We start from the raw sequence: 22,575 nt of genomic DNA, 5'->3' as shown, positions 1-22,575 counted from the left end.
AAACAAGCTGTCGGCAACATTTAGTAAATTTTTATCGTGACGTCACCGAAAGTGTCCTGTTTACAACAAATCCATCACCACACCTGAAATTCGAACTGAACTACTTTCATTAAGTTCGAGAGAATTTTACCTAACTGTGAACTATTGACCTAATACATTATGGTTTCCGGATATTTGTTAAAATATATTAAGTAGACTTGAAAAAAATATGGCCTTAATATTAAACTTCTTATCTAATATTTCTAGTTATATTTTTAGTTTTAAAATTATTATTCGATTCCGTACAAAATTTTATTTAAATTCATACATTTCGCTAGAAATTTTTTTTAGAAGTTGGACGAGTTTTCACGTAATTGTGACTAAAAGGATATGAAAGACGAAAATTGGCAGTTGGGTCGATGCTATACATTTTCAAGTATCCACGATAATTATTGTTTTCCAAATCGGGTTTAAAGTCTGGTGGAGGATCGAAAACGTTCACAAATGGTACATTATGGCAATACGATGTCGAGATGAAAAAAACAATAAAAATCATACAAAAATAGGAGAACATCTAGAAATATAATAGTGATTGTTAATAATATTTTTCGGAATTTTGTATATTTTTTGTTTTGAATTTTATATGGAATTTCAGTGGATATGGACTGAAAAAAGGAACCAACTCATAGGAGAGATATATCACAAAATTGATGTCAGAGGTGGAGAAACACAATATATAGAGATATATATAAGAATGTACTGTACAAGCGGAGGTATTAGTTCTTGTTTTTTCGAGATTGGTTGAAATGCAACAGAACAAGAAAGGATATTATACATATGAATATAATTAATATAAGAAAGAATATTTCCTTGTACAGTATTTTCTTGTATCCCCTTATAAAGACAGAAAGCATATTTTCAAATTTTTAACTATGAAGTTGGTTCCTTTTATAGTGGCAAAAAATATGTTTTAAAGAAAAAATTATACTTACCATTTTGGACATACTCTTTCAGCTTTAATGTTATTCGAGCTTTATCCGCTTTAATATAGCTTATCTTCAACACAATAGACTCATCCAACCAAAGTAGCGCAGGTGTAAATACATGCCAAGAGGTCAAGGTGGCTAAGATTTATAATTCTAAGACTGGTCTTTTGGCAATTTTCTACATTCGTTGCACAAATTAAACGAAATGTCATAATTATATTGTGTTATTACGTCATGCGACTTAGAGGTTAAGGTCAAAGATCATACAAATTTCATAAAACTTTCAGTTACGATTTAAACATCTGGAAAACATTTTAAACAGAAGCAATATATATATAATTACAAGAAAAAATTTAGGAGTTAAAAATGTATTAAGTTAATATCTACAAATACTTAATAATTAAGTAATTCACTTTGTATGCTACTTTTTTTTTTAACGTTACAAGCGATTGGCGCATTGATCGAAAGCGATTAACGCGTCAACCATTAAATATACCAAAATGTCGTTACAGTAGCTTGCGACGCGCAACTATGCGCAACGCATTACTCATTCAGTTTTATTGTATTAGTGATGATCATCAGTTACGGTCGTGTAACCAAGGAATATCCCAGTAAAAGTAATTTATTTATTTAAAATGAGTATACTACTCGTATCTATGGCGTGTTTTATAAGTCTGAATACGAGATATGATTCGGATCAAGGATTTAAAACTATGGCTGATGACCCAATAAGAAATTGCCAGTTATGAGTTATAAAGAACTGTATATAATGTCACTCCACACTCAGAAATCATATCGATTTTTTTAACTTTAATAATTTAAATATAGAAGAAAAATTAATAACAATAAAATCAATATTAAATTATAAAATTATACATAAGTATATCAAATATCAAATATAAAATTATACATAAGTTAAACCTTATGTATAATTTTATATGGTATTTTATTTTAAAAGAGTAACAGATGTGGCCAAAATCGTATTATATATAATTTAAATATTTTTTAAACGAATACGAAAACTTATTTTACTTTTATATGAATTATTAATATAAATGAAAAAGTATTATAATCATGTTTACTGTAAGTTCGCTTTTCATTTCAGGTTTAAAATTTTAATTTTAACATCTGTAGTTTCTAGTGCTGCCATCTGTTGGAAATAATGTTAAAAATTCCTAATGATAATTTCAAAAATTGCATAATTTTATAAAATATCTAGAATACATGCAATAACCGTATTATAATTTAATAAAATTATCAGAAATTTTAAAATTTGACAGCTCATTAATCCGGTAAAAAATTAGAGTTAATAACGAAATTCTTGTATTAGTAATCCAATAATGAAGTGTATTTGTTTTTTTTTTTTTTAATGCGAGGATTATTATGTTATTTTAATCGTTTTCATGAAATTGTGCTCAAATTATATTATTATTTTTAACTTTTACTTATCTAAATCGCAGCAAATTCAATACTATCCGCATACAGAGTCTTTATTGTTAATAATAAACATGCTAGATATACAAACATGGTTACTAAAACCTCCCATGGTGAGTATAATTACAATTTAAAGAGTTTTTAATTGAGAGCTTTCCATAATGAATATAATATCCTGGTAAATAATTATTTTATATGCGGAATCACCTAAAGTTACCAGATTACTTTGATTCGTTTTCATTAACTATTTCCAGTCAGTTTTATCAACAGTTGAAAGTGAAGATGAATATATATTTAAAAATCTATATACATTAAACCGGTTATTGCTCAATACTTAAACATTTCTTATGAGGATGTTCTTTCTTTTTAATTTTCTAAGAAAAATCACAGATACTTCTACTTTTTCTACTGAGTCTATTATAATATTTAACGTATTTTTTTAAATTTTATTGAAGCTTAAACTTCATGCTTTGTTTAGACTTTATTTTTTTTGTCAAATAAAAAGTATCGAACTTAACACGCAAACCACAATATCTTTACAGAGCATACCCTATAATGAATGATTCTTAAAAGTGTATTGTTTTTACTCACGATGATACGGTTCTAAACGTCATGCAGATAGGTAAAAGAAAATAATTTTCGCATAAAAATAAAATGTATTTAATTCATTTATTATGGAGAATGGCTATAAACTATATATAGATAGATAATTACTTGAAAATACGGTGGGAAATCTACCCCTCTGGCTAATCTGATTGATGTATTATTATTATGACAAATTTTTAAAAATCATTTAATGGGAGATAGTGTTGACTAATCTGTCGAGTAATCTGTTATTAATTATGGTAATGGGTCATTTTTTGATCAAGGTTGAAAAGTAAACGACGGATTTTTTTTATTACGTTAATACTTTATGAGTAGTGTGAATATTTTATGAGTTCAAATACATATTGATAAAGTAGAGAAGCATGCTTATTTACATCAATTATATTTACTCTTGTGATAAACATATTATTTATGGTCTTTATGTGCATAATTATTAATAATTATATAATTGGGCGCATTTGTATACTAAATGAAACGTGTAATTCTATGGGAAGAATAATGTTGCATTTTGCTTACGATGTCTGCATATATTATATGATACATTATTTTTTATGGTATTGACAACGTATTTTTATATATAACCATGTTAACACGATCATTTATAAAATTCATTTCCAATACTAGAGTGCGTAATATGTGAATACAATATAACTACATTCCTTATGTTGTTACATTTCAAAATTCTCTAGGATAAAAAGGTCACAAATACCGGATCTGAATAAATTCAGAATTTTATAAATTAATATAAAATATGTTTTGTAAATTCTCTTTTAAAATTAAAACATACATTAAACTCGAATATCAATAGAGCTAGCTCTACAGTGAAGCAGCCATTTAAGCACTACTTTTAATGAGGCTTCATTTCCTCAGTGGTAACTTGTAATTTTTGACAATTTTTCAACCACTATAATATATTTAAAGCTTATAATTAAAATCTCTATAATTATAATACTATATTTATAAAATGACGTGTTTTTTTACTATCAAATTTTTCAGAAGGGAGGAGTTCGTTTTAAACCTTCCGCTTCAGGCTGCAAAACATGTAGATCAGGCTCTGAATGTAAAAAGCATTCGTTTGATATAATGTCTGCTTCAATTTCACGCTGTATGAAAAATTTCTGCATTTTAAAAACATTCAATGTATTTTAAAAACGTAAAAATTTAAGAATGCGTAAAACTAAATATTTATGAATCATTGTATACAAAATATGAAAACATTTACTGACACTAAAAACTATAATTTACTTCTATTATTATTCACAGGTAATTTAATAATNAAGAGCAGAAAAATTTAATAAAGGATATTCATTTTCGAATATCATAAAATCTATTTAAAAATATAGCTTACATGATATTTTAAAATAGATTTTATACCCTTTATTTAAAATATCAAATACATGTAGGGCCTATATCAATTCTGTACGTGATGTACAGTACGAAATTATTAAAAATACATCTTGTATGTTATTAATAATCAAAATATTGGAGAAGACTCGATTCGAAATAAAACACAAGCATTTAGTACTGCAAAGTATTAAAATAATTTCTAAATTTTCTTGATAATTTGATTTTTAAAGGGTTATCCAAATGTGCCATGATCTACATTATATTTCTTGGAAAATTCTCTCTACATAAAAGTATTGAATGTGACACACAACCATTTCTAAATATAAAGTATTTTACAAGGCATTTTAAATCAAAATAATAGAAATGTAAGCACTGACATCCACCATAACGTCTCATTATTTGCGATCTACTTTGGACAGTCGTTTTATATTTCACTATGAATAGCGATAAAATTAAAGGAAAATACGCTCGAAAGAAATTAAATTAATGAAACTTTTCACTTGTAATAAAATATTTATTAAATAACATAATTTTTCTGCATACATATATATTTAAATTTAATTTATAAATATTTACAATATAACTTATATAAATATTCAATAGCTGGAGATCTGAATTACCTGGGTCAAATGCTTGCTTTCCTGAATGACCTTTTAGACAAATAAACAAAATAGGAACAAATGGAAAAGAGCAATCTATGAGAGAGACAACCCATCCTTGGACGGATGAGGACGAGGAGGGAGAAGAAGAAAATATTTACAAATATCAAATCTGCATAATTTTTAATAAATATATAATAATTTAACTATAGATACGATTATATAAAAACTACTTTTAAAATTTATTTTGAGAGTATCATCCATTGTTTTATTTATTTTTTGCTGGGAAACATAATCTCGAATATGTTAAAGATCAAATAATGGACATTATTAATAATGTAATATTATTGAACAACGAATATTCTAAACCACAATTATATGAAAAACTGTAATGAGTCATCTAATAAAAAGGTATTTTTTTTTAAAGAATTAGTTCATTTATTCATTCCATTTATTTCATTCAGAATTCATTCGTTTTACTCATATATGTTAGTATTCTTTGAAGTCATTAATCACGCTTGTAGTATTTTATGAAATTTTCCGGAATGATAATTACAGATGCTAATTACAGAATAAATCAATTTATCCAATATTGTAGTTTTATAGGACAACTAATACCAAGCTTCTGTTAACAAAATTTAGATAACTTTTATGACAGGTATGAGTTAAAGATATGTCGTTTTTTTCTATATCTATAGCTAGTTTACTTATCTCATCATATACTGTATAATTAACGAACACCTGCTGCTATTAAGAAAATTAAAATAACGTGATTTAATCTTGTTTTATCTCACCTCACTTTAAAAGTGAAAGGGATGAGACAGGCGTAATAAGAACAGTTAGAACTTTACATCTATTTTGCATATGATTTTATTAGATAGATTTCAGTTGAATAAACTGAATTAAGTTAGTCACGATTTTGAATAATTATATGATTGGTTAATCACAATTACTGGGTGTTAATTGTGTTATCGGGACACAATTTGATTGGGCATTATAAGAATTATATTAAATTGTAATTTATTCAGTGTTCCTTTTCTGGTGTTTTTTGCAGTGATCTTTAGTAACAACTAGTGTATTAGTGAAGTAAGATATGATAACAGTTTACTTTGCTGTGAGCAAATAAAGATGAATGTTTAACTTTTAAAACATTGATTAAGATTGATAACAATAACTCGTAACAATTGCACATTATCAGCCACATTTTAAGAACTAAGCGCAGAAACTTGTCTGTTTTGGGACATGCTAGTTCTGATAATATTAAGAGCTAACATCAAAACAATATCCTTGATTACAATGAGCGGAATCTTTTATACATTCAAAAACGAAGAAAAATATTTTTGAATCGTAAAGAAAGCACACTAATATATAGACTATTTCTGTTTAATTATAACTGTTTCAGTTATTTATTTTATATTTTATTTTTTTTAACAGTCTCGATGTAGAAGTTGCCAGATCAGAGATATTAATGATTTTTTGATAGATTTCAGTTGAATAAACTGAATTAAGTTAGTCACGATTTTGAATAATTAATTCACAACACCTCTTCATCAAGTAAAGCAGATGTTATCCTTAATTCAGCCTTATACATGCATATCATGTTAATTAAAATGTAAGAAAAAGTTTGGCATTATCACAATTTTTTCCATGTAATGATTTTTAATACTACTACTTTTCAAAAATAAAAATAAAATTTGAAACTTCTTTATTAAGCAAGCAGCATATAATATACATATATGCATACAAAAACAGTTAATCTACTTATAAACCTTCTACTTGTGATCTGTCTGTCACGGTATATAAACTTGTGTATAATTAAGAGCAGAAAAATTTAATAAAGGATATTCATTTTCGAATATCATAAAATNAATATTACAATAGAATACATGTAATATCCCAAAATTTCTGGAAGTAAATATCACAAAATGTCAATAAAAATTTTAATAAAATTCACATTATTAATATCTAATTAATCTATCGAATTTACGTTTAATTTAATGTTAAAATAAAATAATTTTACCACAGATTTAATTTTAAGCTAGAACTTATACTGAAAAATTGATATATTTATACAATAATATATCTAGTTGCTATTTTTGATAGGAAATTCTTAGTATATAAATACATAAATCTAGTTAACTGAGCAGACATGAGTATGGAATAATCTATGATCAAAAATAATTTTCCATCTGATTTATTACTTTGAAACGATACATTTTTTTTTACGTTTTTAGTTTATTAAAATAAGCTTATTTTAAGGCATAAAAAGTTGGCATTTTAAGTGACTTCTCTATCGAACTGATCCAATCATTCCAAATATGCCTCATAACTATAAAATGTCAAGAGATAATGTTTACTTGTTAGTTTAAGTCTGGCTTAAGGCGATGACAGCGATAGATTACACAGATAGATACATCTACAAGCATGTAAAAGGATAATTGTATTGTTATAAAAGTTTTACTTCTTTTAGTTTCTCATTTGAATCACTAAATTTTCAGTTCCATCGGATAAATCTGAGAATGAAAAATTATCTTAACGTATCTCTAACGAATCAAGACTTAAGCAAAAAATTAACCAGTGTTGCAGCAACGTTTCTTTTAAAACGTTGCTGTATGTTTTTTTTTATAAGTTGCTTTGTTAATCTTACTAACAACAAAAGCCGCTATTGTTTCCGTTTAATGCGGTAATGATGACTGAATGTACATAGTTAAACGTTGCCTTATAGAAAAAGATGTGTAACGCGCATGAATATCATTAGAACTGTAGTCCAACTATGTCAAGTATGAGCGTGAACGTAGGTAAGTAACCATTATGAACAACTCACTAGGGTTACCGATCTTAATAAAATTTAAAAAATGAAAGATATATAACACGTTATTTTAAATAAACTGAAAACTGCAGCACAGATAAAAGATGCGATTTTGTATATTGATAAGTGTCTAACTCTTAGCTTTAGTGCAGTTTCCGCCGACAAATGAAGAACATTTTCGTTATTATCCGTTAAAAAATAAATAAAGTTTCTTTAATAATTAGTTTTTATATTATTTATTTGCTTTTTCATTGTCATGGTTATTTAACGAAACTATTAGAGGCATCGATTAACAGGAATTTATTTTCTAGGTTTAATTAGGTGAAAAAAATTACTTTTATTGAAAAAGGTTTTTTTTAAATAAACGATGTATATTTATTTTTGTTTTGTTTTTCAAAACATAACTTTTATTGTAATAAAATTTCAATTGGAAATGCTTTCAAATAAACTTTACAAACATTCAAATATAATTTTAAAAGAATTTATATGTCATTCGAAAACTTTGGATTCGATTTTAATGGTGAAGAAATATATCAAATTAAATTTTATTCTAATTAAACATTTTATAAAAATAAAGCGCAAGTAAGAGCGTAAATGTGACTTATAAAAGAAAAACTATAGGCGTGTTCTCGTATACAATTAGACCTTAGTTCGACATCATCTTTCAACTCTCACCTGTGATTATCGGTTGAAGATAATATCTTATACATCTTAAAAAGTGAATGCCATTAAATGGCAGGTGTCCCTTCAGCGCATGAATAATTTAAATGATGGTTTGACCAATGATAAATGTGGGAAAATATATTAGTAAATGATATAAAATTCGAGTTGGAATATAGTTAGATTTCTATATGCAGTAATTTATATATGTGTTATACGTGTTTCAATGTAAGGCTTATTAACCATAAAATTTAGCCTAAAGTCTCCATTGACCCTTTAAGGGCGTATACGATTAACCTGAAAATCTTAATCTCATTAATTTCAGATAGTGAACAAAAATTTAATATTTAGGCCAATATTACATCACGTTTTATAATTAAATTTTAATTAGATAAAACAGATTAACATTTAAAAAATAATTGATAAGTATATATTTAAAACATCAAGAATTAACTAACTTGTAAGCTAAATTATTATTATTATTATTATTATTATTATTATTATTATTATGTGACATATAAACATTTATTTTAGGGAACAAAAATTTTGCTCAGATCAGAAACGAACTCTAGAACTTGATACTTGCTAAATGTTAATTGACTTTATACCCGAAAAATTAACAATTATCTACACAGTTTATACTTAAATCATTTTGATTCTGCTACTGCTATTAATGCATTTCTCTTAATTACGGTTTATGTATGTAAAAGTATAAACTTTTTAAACACATATGTAACAAAATAACCTTTCTAACAAAGTTCTGCAAGAGGTCACTTGGCCATATTAGACTCCACCTTTATCAATTCTCCAAATAAATGGGTGGTGCTATATTGCACCTACTTTTTGTTGTACTAGTTTTGGGTAGTTTTTAGTACTACACGAATCTCTTTTAAACAAGTGTCAACTGCAATTCATATTACTAATTTTCGAACATTTTTTCCCTATTTTTTCAAGATGATGGATGAGAAAACTAAATACAGAATATCTTTAAGTAAATCTATTAATATTCAACTCTTTTTTTTCTATTTATTAATTTTTTAAACGTGTTAATTATTCGAATACATTAATTATATCTGATAAAATAATTCATCTCTGTATAAATAATTATTGCATAGTACGTCGTTTTTTTTATAACCGTAAGAAAATTAAAAACTAATCTATCGACTTGAAAAATACAGTTTCTATAATGAAATTTTATAAGAAAATTATTTAAAGATGTTCCATAATGATCAGCAAAGCCTTTTGTATAGATATTGTGCGTTTTAATGATCATTAAAAGCGATAATGTTGGCTACGACGTGCAAAATTATATTCGTTTTCTATAGCTGATTATATTCTCCATATCTGATCTATATCAAGTCGCCTCATTAATGTTTATACAAGCGAACAGATAAGAAAGTTGTTTACAATTCAGATTTGTGAAAGTTGAGTTTGAGCCAAAGATCATCTTTAAAAAATTGTTATGCATGAAAAATAATAGTCGAGATAACGGAAGAAAATACTTCAGCTATACTAGAAGCATTAATTTTTCAATTAGAATATAAATTTGATAATGTCTAGAACTTCAAAACTGCTTCAAGAACTTGTTTTAGATAAGGAGTTCGTGTATGGTTTAGTCAATAGAGAGATTCGTATAAATTAAAATTGTGTCAATGAACTTGTAAAGCTTCCACTCTTAAGCATCACCTAATGTAAAAAAAATTAGAAAATAAATAATTAGACAAACACAGAATCCTAACATCTTCATTTATTTAACTATATTTGATCAATTATTCCCATCATAAATTTCATATCATAACATGAAGTTGACAGGTTGTTTTCGGAAAAAAATGTTAATTGACTTTATACCCGAAAAATTAACAATTATCTACACAGTTAATTGAGCAATCTTCAATAATTTGAAGAAAACTATTATTATAAATAAATAACTTACCCTTCATTCTTCCTCTTATTTATACAAAAAGTACATTTCTTCTTGGTTCATGCGATGCAGATTTTAACATATAAATAAATTAATTTGTTTTTTTTAATTTTTTGTATAAATATAACAAAGAGATCAATAAATTAAATTAAATTTATTCCTGATGTGTTCCTACCAAGCGTGAATAATGCTAGATGTGTATGAGTTTGGAATCAATTAAACGTCAATTTATATGTTTATAGAAGCGTGGCACTTAAAAGAGTTATTCAAATTTCTTTAAAAATATCATCGAAACTGTGTTTTAGATCGTCTACCCACTTTCCTGATATTTTCTTTCCGCTTGAAGAAGTGTCGAATGTCTTCACCCATCCCACTTCTTTGGTGTGACCAAAAGAATCTCCACCGTCAACCACTTTTTCTAAGCCAAATCCTTTAGATTCTCCGTGAGCCGAAGTTTTTCTTTCGTTGTAAGTGGGTCTGTCGTAACCTCGATGCCAATGAGGACGATATCCTCTGTGACCCCATCTGTCACCCGGGCTATCACGATAACGGTAATGTCTTCTGAAGGGCGAAGGTGGTGGTGGAGCCCAGTCGCGATGTCGATAATGATCTCTGTGGGAGGAATAATGTGGTCTGTAGTAATCCCTATCTCCCCAGTCGTTATAAGGTCTTCTGTAGCCACCATATGATCTAGAATGGTAAGAAGGATGTCTGTTCCATCTCGAACGACCCCATCTCGAATGACCGAATCCGTGGTAACGATCGGGATCATCGAAAACGTCTTCGAAGAATTTTCTTGGATCTCTGTCGCCTCTAGGATAATAAGAATACGATCGATATCCTTCAGAGACTATCAATTCTTCGCTTTTCTCGGCATCTTGTTCTGCTTTTATGGCAGCTAATGACAGTAGAACAAACAGTCCTACCTACAGAAAATAAAATAAAACAATTTTTTTATCCAAAATTAATTATTGCCAAATAAATTATATACTTTGAAACTCAAAACACATTTGTTAAACTTTGGAATATCAAGAACAATTTTCATTTTCAACTGATGGACTTTCGAGCACGAAGGAATCCATAAGATATGCAGCTAGAACGAGTTACAATTAATGAATTCCTGCATGTGATGTGTATGAGTAATATTTTTCTGGCCATAAAAAAAAATGCAAAAATCTTAACAATATATGAACATTAGTTTGCTTGTCGAATTTCATCCTTAAAAAAAAATTATGAATTTCTTAAAATGCTGGTTTTGTTATAGATTTTTCTATATCAGATTCATAATCTGCAAATGATCTTCATCTGTTAAACTATCATTAAATATTGGCATTTTTATCTCGTATGCTTCACTTATTATTAATTAACACGTGTTTAATGGTGAATAATAATCACCTCTGACCTTAACTCATTAAGCAACAAGTTTAAGGTGTTAATATACTCAAAATTGATTAAATCCTTAACAATTTGTTTCCTGTATAAGAGAGTCATTTGATAGTCACTTTTACTTCCTTGTCTCAGAAGAGACACACCCGCAGTAAGTATTTTAAAAACATTAATTACTAAGAAGTATATAAACAAATTCATTTTAATTATTTCTTTTCAAATTCTCTTTTATTATTTGCATTTTTTTAAACTACTGTTTTTAAAATATATTTTAGAAAATAATTTTATAAATTAAAAAACGTTTTTTAATTTAATCGAATTTTTAATTTTAAAATTCTTTTCAATATTTATTTTTTTAATTAACGAATTAAAATTTACAAAGTTTTAATTTGTAATAAACAGTAAAATATGACTTAATATTAATAACAACAACGTTAAGCTTAATTTAAACTATTATTACAGTTTAATAAGAAGTAATTAATTAAAATAATATTTGAAACGTTATATTATCTTATCTAATAAAATTTATTTAAATGTTAATTTTAAAATTAATTCTTATTAATTAATTATTTTTATACGTATATTAATTAAAGCAATGTTGGCAAATCTTACCTTTAGCAACATCGCTCCTGCAACTGATTTTTCCAAATCAAGTTGTAGTCAGACGGAATATGTTTGGTTGAATGGTATATATACGTCCTAGAGTCAAATCGACTTAAAAACTCCCAGTAACAGACTATTGGTCTATGAGAAAGGACCCCATTTTGACCTATCCGGATCAGTTTGGGGGTCATTGCTTTGCAACAGTGTCTCAATGGAGATGAAGTTTGAAAACGCTCACCTGCGGCGATATTATAAAACCCTATAGAAAAAAATATAGGTTAAAGGTTTTTTTAAAATAACCTGAATTATAAAACCGGTCGAAACTTTTCGGTATTTATTCAGAAAACTATAGTTCTTATTATCCGCCATTTTTCTTTCGTTATAAGCAAATGGCGACCTCGAACTTAGCATATTTGAGGTCGATAAAAAATCGTTATAAAAATTCTCCATAAAAATTTTTTTTAATACTTTTATAACTTTTAAAGTAATTTGTAATTTTTAATAATTTTTATTATTGTAAATTTTTTTTGTTTAATTTATAAGATAACGGCTTTAACCCTTTGTGTAAATGTACAAAGTGGTCATAAACTGGTATGAGTTAAGGTGTTAAATGTGTTCAGATTTTGAATAATTATATGATTGGTTAATCACAATTACTGGGTGTTAATTGTGTTATCGGGACACAATTTGATTGGGCATTATAAGAATTAAAGTTAAATGTCATTTTAAACGCATTAAAAATAATGTAATAAAGTGTTGATCACCTTTCAAATGAATTCTTGGAAGGATGTAAATGATGATTATGATGATCTCTTGATTATACCGAACGATTGTATTGCACTGTGTAATTAACCTATTGAAAGTAAAATACAATTCTTACGTGTTAAGTATCTTTTAAATAACATATGCCAACTGTTGTAATAACAGTTATTATAGTTGCAGATGCTTTTTATGTGCGTTATCTTTTGTCCTTCGCTTAGAAAATTCATTATTAAAATGCTTAGTTTTTATATAAATAATATTCACAAGAGAAAGATTATTATTAACTACAAAAATATATTTAAATATTCAAATAAAAACAATAATTAAATGTTGTTTGATACATTTTAATTTGAGAAAATAAATTATGATTTGAATATAATAAGAAATTCACTATTCGGTTAATTGAGTTAACATTTTAAAACATTGTTTTATTATTTTAAATACAATACAGAAAACGAAACAAATACAATTAAATATAAATAATTTTAGAATTGTATTTTTACAATTTTGATCTTTGTTTTAAAAATTTCAAATAATAATTATAGATGTTTCTTTAAATATTAACCACACCTTTAAAACTTAAAAAAAATTGTTTTTATATAATTTAGATCCACGTTTTAGAAAATAATTGAAGGTATAACATAGGTCATTCCATTGTTCTGGTAGTTTTAAGAATTTAAGTCCTTCCAGATTCTCATTAATGAACGAAAAACTAAAAGGGCGTGCCGCTTTTATATATTACTGTAACTTATGTGCGACATTTAACATAAAAATTTCAAAATACCACAGATGTGACCTGTAGAAATGTATGTCCTTTTTATCACGACAGCTACTGACTTGTATTATTGTCTCTTTAACTGGTCTTTAATAAGCATTCGCCTATGATACTTGTACTGAAAAGTTACATTTGCAATTAAGATATACAACTAACGAGTAAGATTTACCAAACTTTATAATAATTCCATCATTCAAATAATACACAAATTATGAATATTTCTGATTACTTTTATAAATGTTGTAATATTTTATAAATAAAATAAATTTTTACTTCTATTGAGGTTAAATTAACTATTATATTTAAAATTGTTTGTCAGTGTTCTATATAATTCTCCACATCTTAGCTATCTCAATCAATACATTTAAAGAAATTTGAAAATAAATTGTTTTTAGAGTTTCGTTAATATATTTGAGTTTTTATTTATATTTTTATTTAAAATCTTTATTGAGAAATTTAGAAAATCCAATAGGAAATTTCTGAAGATCCTTAAATCTAGAAAGTTGAACTTTAGATACAATGAACTTTCTTTGAAGCGTAACGATTGTTTTAAATCTTTCGACCTCTTCAGAATAGAGATTATCCTTTAATTATTTCTATCGACTTACCAAAATCCATTTTAAAAATGTTTAAAATTTTCATAATTTCCTGTATTATTTAATCTATATAATAATACTTTTAACGCGTTAAAACACTCAAACTTCTAATATATTTTAATACATTATTCTACTGTAATTTTTAATCGAAATTATATCTAATTTTTATTTTAAATAATAATTATTTCATTGTTTAATACATAATATTTTATTCAATTAAAAATCAAACTTATAACTTTAAGCGTATAGGCTACAGTTAAAGATCTTTGAACAAGGGCCGCTGAGAGAAATAACTTATAAAAAAAATGGTCATTGTTCGATGGTTGTCGTTGTTTGGAGTTTATTTTGTATGCAATTTTATTTAAAAAATAAATAAATAAGTTCCTTAAAGCTATTTAGAGGTAACCGTTGTTGGAAGTTCGACTGTATAATTAATATATTGAGTCGTATTATTTCTAAAACTCATTTAAAAATTGTTTACATTTCTCGACTTTAAAACGATTAATAATAAAGATAAGTTATTCAAAAAATTAAAAAAAATAATGTGTACAAAAATTCGATTTTAGAATATTATAATTTTAAACTGCTAATTCTGACAATTTATAGAATTTCTTGAGAATTATAATAATTATCTCGGGATTTTTGCAGTTTTATCTGTTATTTGACGATATATTTAAAAAAAAAATTGGTATTTTTTAAAAATTATATTCTCACGTATCGAAGTTATAAGATATATCATTTTCCAAATTTAATCCTGTAATTATATAATCATAAATTTATGAAGAAATGATATAGAAATATTAAAGTAAATGAAATTTTTACTCGGATATTGTTATAGCTGATAAATAGATCTTTGTAATTTTCGTGTAATAACTTTTCATTTATCAAATGTACAGTTAATTTATCATTTCTGTTGTATGGAGACGTGAATTTTCTTACTAATTCGTTTATGACACTTTCCATTCATTCATCATGATTAACCTATTTTACTTCGTCTTTCTCTGTAATTTCTTCATTTTCACTTATTTATCTACTTATTTTTATAATGATAATGCATCAATCTATTAATTAAAGTATTATCATTATATATTAATATGGGTATAGAAAAATCTGTTTTTTAATTAATAAACCAAACTATCTGCAACGTTATAGTCTTATGCTATATATTGCATACTGGGATGCAATAATCGTAGCGAAATATCACGCTTAACCTATTTCTTTCTATAATTTTTTTTTGTATTTATTTACTTATCACACATAATATAATATTCTAACTATGAATTTATTGCACATATTACTCACATTATCCAGGAACGTTGTTTATCTTCATAAATAAAAAGAGAACTGAAAATTTTGTACAATTTGTGTGTGATTTAAAAATTCAAGCAATAAATTGAAGTTTCGGTTATTATAAAAGTAGATTTTATTCTGCAGTTACCGCAAATTGGTTATTGCAGATTACTATACAACAATTATAACGCAGTATCACGATCATTGCATATTGCAGGCTCATTATGATTACATACGATAAACAATTGTATAGAACAAACTAAAATTTTGTTTAAAATGCAATATATTGCATATTAAATATGCAATAACTATAAAAAAATTATATTTAATCCATTTATTTATTCAATATCTATGTGGCACTCATTTCAATACCACAAAAATAACACCAACGAAAGTAAACACATAGAAATCACTTCTAATTTTCTTAAAAAGAACTGAATAAGAGGTTGTCAGCGTATTGGTACGTAATTTATCAAATTTGCCAGACAAGTTGGACAGGCATAAATTTACTCATAGCGAATATTTTTTGAAATAAAAAAACCCACGTAAAATCACGTGACATTTAATGACTTCTATTAAATTTTATGTCTATTTTTACGATTTTACGATGTTTTTTACGTATTTTTACTGCTGGAATCCACGTTTAATATCTACGAAAACATTTTTTTAGAAGAATTGACGAGTTATAATAAGAAAAACTAGTTAAAGAACGAGAACTATTTTTAAAATATCCTTAATGAAAAAGCACGAGTTAATGCTATGAATAAGTCAAGAGTAAGAAAAGTAAGGAAGAAGATTACAGGGCTTGACCACGTGATTATCTCGAGCCTTCGATAAAATGGTACCAAAATCGAAACGCCAAACATCCCACGGGCTTCAAGTATCTAATAATATGATAAGTATCATTGAAACTCACACATAAAATAGATATTAAGATTGGCAATATCTTTCATTAACCAGAAATCAATATCATTGATATAGAACTTTATACGAGGGTGCAATAAATACTGATCAGATCGATAGCTTCTATTTAATAAAAGTAATAAATTGATTATCGTAAAGTTCTTTTCCTTAATTTTTGCATCATTAATTTGCATATCATTTAAAAATTAAATCGAGATATCAATTTAAAATTAATGCATATATTATGTTAAAAGTTCTATAACAATTTTTTATTGCTTAATTACATTTTAATGTATTTTTAAAGCGTCTAATGAATAAAAACGTAATATTTTAATGCTTTATACTATAAAAATTTAATTATTTTTAAAGTTAATTAGGCTATAATTTTAACTGATTAATAAGTTAATTTATGTTTTAACTAGGATTTTAAAAATTTATTTTAAAAATATTTAAAAGATGAGTACATAAATATTTTACATAATGAATTTATAATGAATATATTATCATTAATTTCTATAATTATATAACATATAATTTCTACCTATTTTATATTATGTACTGTAAATGTATGCATATTTATGCAAAAAAGCACCTGAAAACAAAAAAAGGAGAATGCGTTTAACAAAAAGGTTTAAAATTGACCTTTCTGTTAGACATATTTTTTTATTTTTTCAGCTCTTACGAACATTTTTCATCTATTCACTTTTTATAACCTACTTAACAGAATATAAAATATTAAAATTTATAGTAAAATTATTATTCTTCTAAAAAAAAAGCATGAATTTAAATAACGATTTTTAAAAANTGTTTAAGCATTAATGCTATTGGAAGTGAATATAGGTTGAGATCGACTTTTGTTTCACTCTCGAAAACGTATCATTATCGTTATGTTACACTTTGTACACATGTGACACTCTTAATGAATTCTTATAAAATATTTCTTTTCTATTCTTTTCTTAAGAAAAAAGTTGAATTAGATGACATGGATCCGAAAATTGTGTTTATATTTTCAGCTGTGTAAGTTGACTAATCATCAACTACACTTATAGACATATACAAGCGCTCATCCGCTGTTTGTGTGTTTCTATCTGTGAATTGTGTACACAAACATAAGAGCAAACGAGGCATATATTTCTAAGCGTGTACCTGTATTCATGCATATTTGAGTTTGCATGATTGTTTGTTAATACTTATATAATTCTGTGTGTCTTTCTGTGTTCTTTTAATATGATTGGTTTTGATTTGTATTTTATACATCTGTGCTTTTAGTTATACACTTTTGTTCGTATTGTATGTTTTTATTGTTAATTTGTGTATGCTTTATGAACTTACGTGATTAACTTGTGTTATTTTTTCGTGTGTTATTTACTCGGGTTGTTTGTTTTTATGTTGTTTATCTGTTCATGTATTCTTACATTTATTTATGTATTTGATGACTTATTAAAACAATTCTAGTTTCCAAAAATGTTTGTTTTTATTAGTTTATTTTAATAAATAAATTAGCAAGTTAATATTTATAAATAAAACATATATTAACAAAAAGAAAAGTAATTATTCTCTAAGTTTAAACATTTTTTCTTCGATCATATTATATATTCTGTACTGCAAATATAGGCTAAATGAACAATTTTTCATCTTTATTCAAAGCTGTTAAAAAAAGATTAATTCTTCTAGTTATAATTTTTTTTATTTGTTTTAAAGTAATTTATATCTCTTTGTTTTTACGTAGCAACAAATGAAATTATGTACTGTGGTATAATTAATAAATAATTTACGAAACTTAATTAAGAAAACTAGAATTCAATTTAAGTTATATTTAGTGGTAATTGTTAGAAAGTTAAGTGCATCTAGCTACATTATTTCTGTCGTAAATCCAATTCAAACTTCTCCACTAATGTAGAGTATAAATTATTCCTATAATTTCAAGAAATTAGAAGTATTTAAAGCTTTTATTTCCCTAATTTTAATGTTATTGTTCTTGAAATAATTTAAATAAATTTATTAAAGTTTGTAGAGCAAATAGTTTAGAAAGAGAACATAAAATAACGAAATTTTGTAATATAATATTTTACGATTTAAAGTTAACGAAATAATTTAAATTTATTTAGTATATATAAGAATACATTTCGATAAATTTCTTTCACTTATATTTTGTTTAGAACTTGTTTATGTATGCACTAAACAAACTAAGGTTAGAGCCTCACGTTAGGAGTCTATTCTCATACCTATCTCTCTATACATATTGCTCATTATTGTTTGGTGAAGGCGGAAGGACCCCCTTGTATGTTGTAACCACAAAAGTCTAAATCCGGTTGATTTCGTTTTTCATAATACCGTACAAATTTCATTTACATTGTATTAGAATAATTTTCGAAAATTAAGAAAAAAATTATTACATTGATTTAATATAAATGGCTACGCTAAATACAATACAAGACGATACAACTCATTGTATAGAACAAACTAAAATTTTGTTTAAAATGCAATATATTGCATATTAAATATGCAATAACTATAAAAAAATTATATTTAATCCATTTATTTATTCAATATCTATGTGGCACTCATTTCAATACCACAAAAATAACACCAACGAAAGTAAACACATAGAAATCACTTCTAATTTTCTTAAAAAGAACTGAATAAGAGGTTGTCAGCGTATTGGTACGTAATTTATCAAATTTGCCAGACAAGTTGGACAGGCATAAATTTACTCATAGCGAATATTTTTTGAAATAAAAAAACCCACGTAAAATCACGTGACATTTAATGACTTCTATTAAATTTTATGTCTATTTTTACGATTTTACGATGTTTTTTACGTATTTTTACTGCTGGAATCCACGTTTAATATCTACGAAAACATTTTTTTAGAAGAATTGACGAGTTATAATAAGAAAAACTAGTTAAAGAACGAGAACTATTTTTAAAATATCCTTAATGAAAAAGCACGAGTTAATGCTATGAATAAGTCAAGAGTAAGAAAAGTAAGGAAGAAGATTACAGGGCTTGACCACGTGATTATCTCGAGCCTTCGATAAAATGGTACCAAAATCGAAACGCCAAACATCCCACGGGCTTCAAGTATCTAATAATATGATAAGTATCATTGAAACTCACACATAAAATAGATATTAAGATTGGCAATATCTTTCATTAACCAGAAATCAATATCATTGATATAGAACTTTATACGAGGGTGCAATAAATACTGATCAGATCGATAGCTTCTATTTAATAAAAGTAATAAATTGATTATCGTAAAGTTCTTTTCCTTAATTTTTGCATCATTAATTTGCATATCATTTAAAAATTAAATCGAGATATCAATTTAAAATTAATGCATATATTATGTTAAAAGTTCTATAACAATTTTTTATTGCTTAATTACATTTTAATGTATTTTTAAAGCGTCTAATGAATAAAAACGTAATATTTTAATGCTTTATACTATAAAAATTTAATTATTTTTAAAGTTAATTAGGCTATAATTTTAACTGATTAATAAGTTAATTTATGTTTTAACTAGGATTTTAAAAATTTATTTTAAAAATATTTAAAAGATGAGTACATAAATATTTTACATAATGAATTTATAATGAATATATTATCATTAATTTCTATAATTATATAACATATAATTTCTACCTATTTTATATTATGTACTGTAAATGTATGCATATTTATGCAAAAAAGCACCTGAAAACAAAAAAAGGAGAATGCGTTTAACAAAAAGGTTTAAAATTGACCTTTCTGTTAGACATATTTTTTTATTTTTTCAGCTCTTACGAACATTTTTCATCTATTCACTTTTTATAACCTACTTAACAGAATATAAAATATTAAAATTTATAGTAAAATTATTATTCTTCTAAAAAAAAAGCATGAATTTAAATAACGATTTTTAAAAAATATTTTTAATAACCTAGTAAAATATTTAAAAAAAAAAAAAATTACAAATGTAAATCATTTTAAAAAATCATAATCAAAATTAGATCGGACTTTTGTTTCACTCTCGAAAACGTATCATTATCGTTATGTTACACTTTGTACACATGTGACACTCTTAATGAATTCTTATAAAATATTTCTTTTCTATTCTTTTCTTAAGAAAAAAGTTGAATTAGATGACATGGATCCGAAAATTGTGTTTATATTTTCAGCTGTGTAAGTTGACTAATCATCAACTACACTTATAGACATATACAAGCGCTCATCCGCTGTTTGTGTGTTTCTATCTGTGAATTGTGTACACAAACATAAGAGCAAACGAGGCATATATTTCTAAGCGTGTACCTGTATTCATGCATATTTGAGTTTGCATGATTGTTTGTTAATACTTATATAATTCTGTGTGTCTTTCTGTGTTCTTTTAATATGATTGGTTTTGATTTGTATTTTATACATCTGTGCTTTTAGTTATACACTTTTGTTCGTATTGTATGTTTTTATTGTTAATTTGTGTATGCTTTATGAACTTACGTGATTNACGTAAAATGTAGAAAAATTATAAATATTTGGTATTGGTTCATTTTAGAATTGAACCCTTCATATATAGTCACGACTTAATTGATGTTGCCTATCCTATTAATTTTCGGGGAAATAGCCTGAGCTATTCGTAAGATAAAGCTTTAAGTTGTAGCTTATTTGTAAACACGGTCCCGGTTACGAACCACTTCTCGTGCATGTAATTGCATCATATTATGAATGCTTTTCATGCGAAGTTCTTTTTATATTGCAAAGAATGCAAATCTTACTTGTTTAATCTACCTATCGACAGTGTCGCATTGCATCGCGTTCGAATGACGTGCGGAATTTACCCAGAAATTTTAAGTTAAAGCGTTATATGTGATAAGAAATGAATTAATAAAACAAAATATCATTTGCATTTTATGTAAATTAAATTAACTTTCGTATAAAAATTAAATTTAAAAAAATAAATAAGTTATAAACTTTTTAATTTCCATACTTTACAAATATTACAAATTTTTTTGCAACAGTTGCAGATTTTTGCATATCCCGCCATAAACAGGTATTCATTCTGCTTTTCTGCAAATCATACATTTAAATATATTTATGCATAGGTTTTTAAAACAGGTATCTCATCAAATTTTCCATGGTGAGGTACATGATTATAACCGTCGTAATCATAGTGATGACCATGATTTCCCATCAATGGTTTTAATAAATGGGATGCAAAACCATCGGCGTGATGATAGGGTTTCTTGAAGTATTCGAGAACCGGTGCTTTGTAGTAATATCCGTTGTACATAGGCTTATGATTTGCATAAGCTATTTCGCTATGAACCCCGAGGGACGGAGTGTGATGGTATGGATAATTTCCATATCCTACAGGATGATGTTGACCGTAATACGCACTTTCTGCGATAGACTGATCTGGTTTATCGGCTTTTTCATCGGCAGATTTAGTGTTTAAGGTCTCATCGATTGCAGAAACCACTCCTAAGAGAAGAATACCTAGACTTATAACGTAGATATGCTGAAAATTTTAAAAAAAATCTATTGTAATGACTTTCTTCTGCGTAGAGATGAAGAATATCTAGTAAATTACTTACCATGGTGAACTCAACCAATCGACTTGAATGAGAGTGTGATAAATTTGAAATTTTCGAGCCTTTTATAGTGACGAGAAAGGCAATAAATGATGTAAAGGGGTGAAGTACGATCGCGTGCGTTCATCCGTAAGAGTTTCTACATTACACCTTGAAAAAGGATATTTTTCATCCCCTTATAAATTGCTTTATTTAAAAACTTGTTAAATTTTATTCACTTTGAGTTAAACAAGGAATAAAAAATACATTTATTTTTCCTACTTTAATAGCTTAATTACTCAATGTTTTAAAATGTCCTCGTCTTCGCTGTTAATGAAATATGTTATTTATATTTAAAAAATGTGTA

At 26.1% G+C, this 22,575-nt stretch overlaps 2 protein-coding genes across 2 annotated transcripts; both read right to left on the bottom strand.

The window, feature by feature from the left end:
- Positions 1–10,359: 10,359 nt before the first annotated feature.
- Positions 10,360–12,690, bottom strand: LOC111630642. Its single transcript, XM_023374780.1, has 2 exons — positions 12,340–12,690; positions 10,360–11,267 (listed from the first exon to the last, which is right to left on the bottom strand). The coding sequence occupies exons 1-2, from the start codon at positions 12,349–12,351 to the stop codon at positions 10,608–10,610; spliced, it is 672 nt and encodes a 223-aa protein (XP_023230548.1). The 5' UTR covers positions 12,352–12,690; the 3' UTR covers positions 10,360–10,607.
- An 8,907-nt stretch (positions 12,691–21,597) lies between these two features.
- Positions 21,598–22,340, bottom strand: LOC111630633. Its single transcript, XM_023374770.1, has 2 exons — positions 22,233–22,340; positions 21,598–22,156 (listed from the first exon to the last, which is right to left on the bottom strand). The coding sequence occupies exons 1-2, from the start codon at positions 22,233–22,235 to the stop codon at positions 21,731–21,733; spliced, it is 429 nt and encodes a 142-aa protein (XP_023230538.1). The 5' UTR covers positions 22,236–22,340; the 3' UTR covers positions 21,598–21,730.
- Positions 22,341–22,575: the final 235 nt, after the last annotated feature.

This window comes from Centruroides sculpturatus, unplaced genomic scaffold, assembly GCF_000671375.1.
Source record: "Centruroides sculpturatus isolate CEXI.00-Female unplaced genomic scaffold, Cexi_2.0 scaffold348, whole genome shotgun sequence".
NCBI lineage: Eukaryota > Metazoa > Arthropoda > Arachnida > Scorpiones > Buthidae > Centruroides > Centruroides sculpturatus.
The sequence above is the reverse complement of the archived record's forward strand: the minus strand, read 5'-3'. Positions and strand labels throughout refer to the sequence as shown.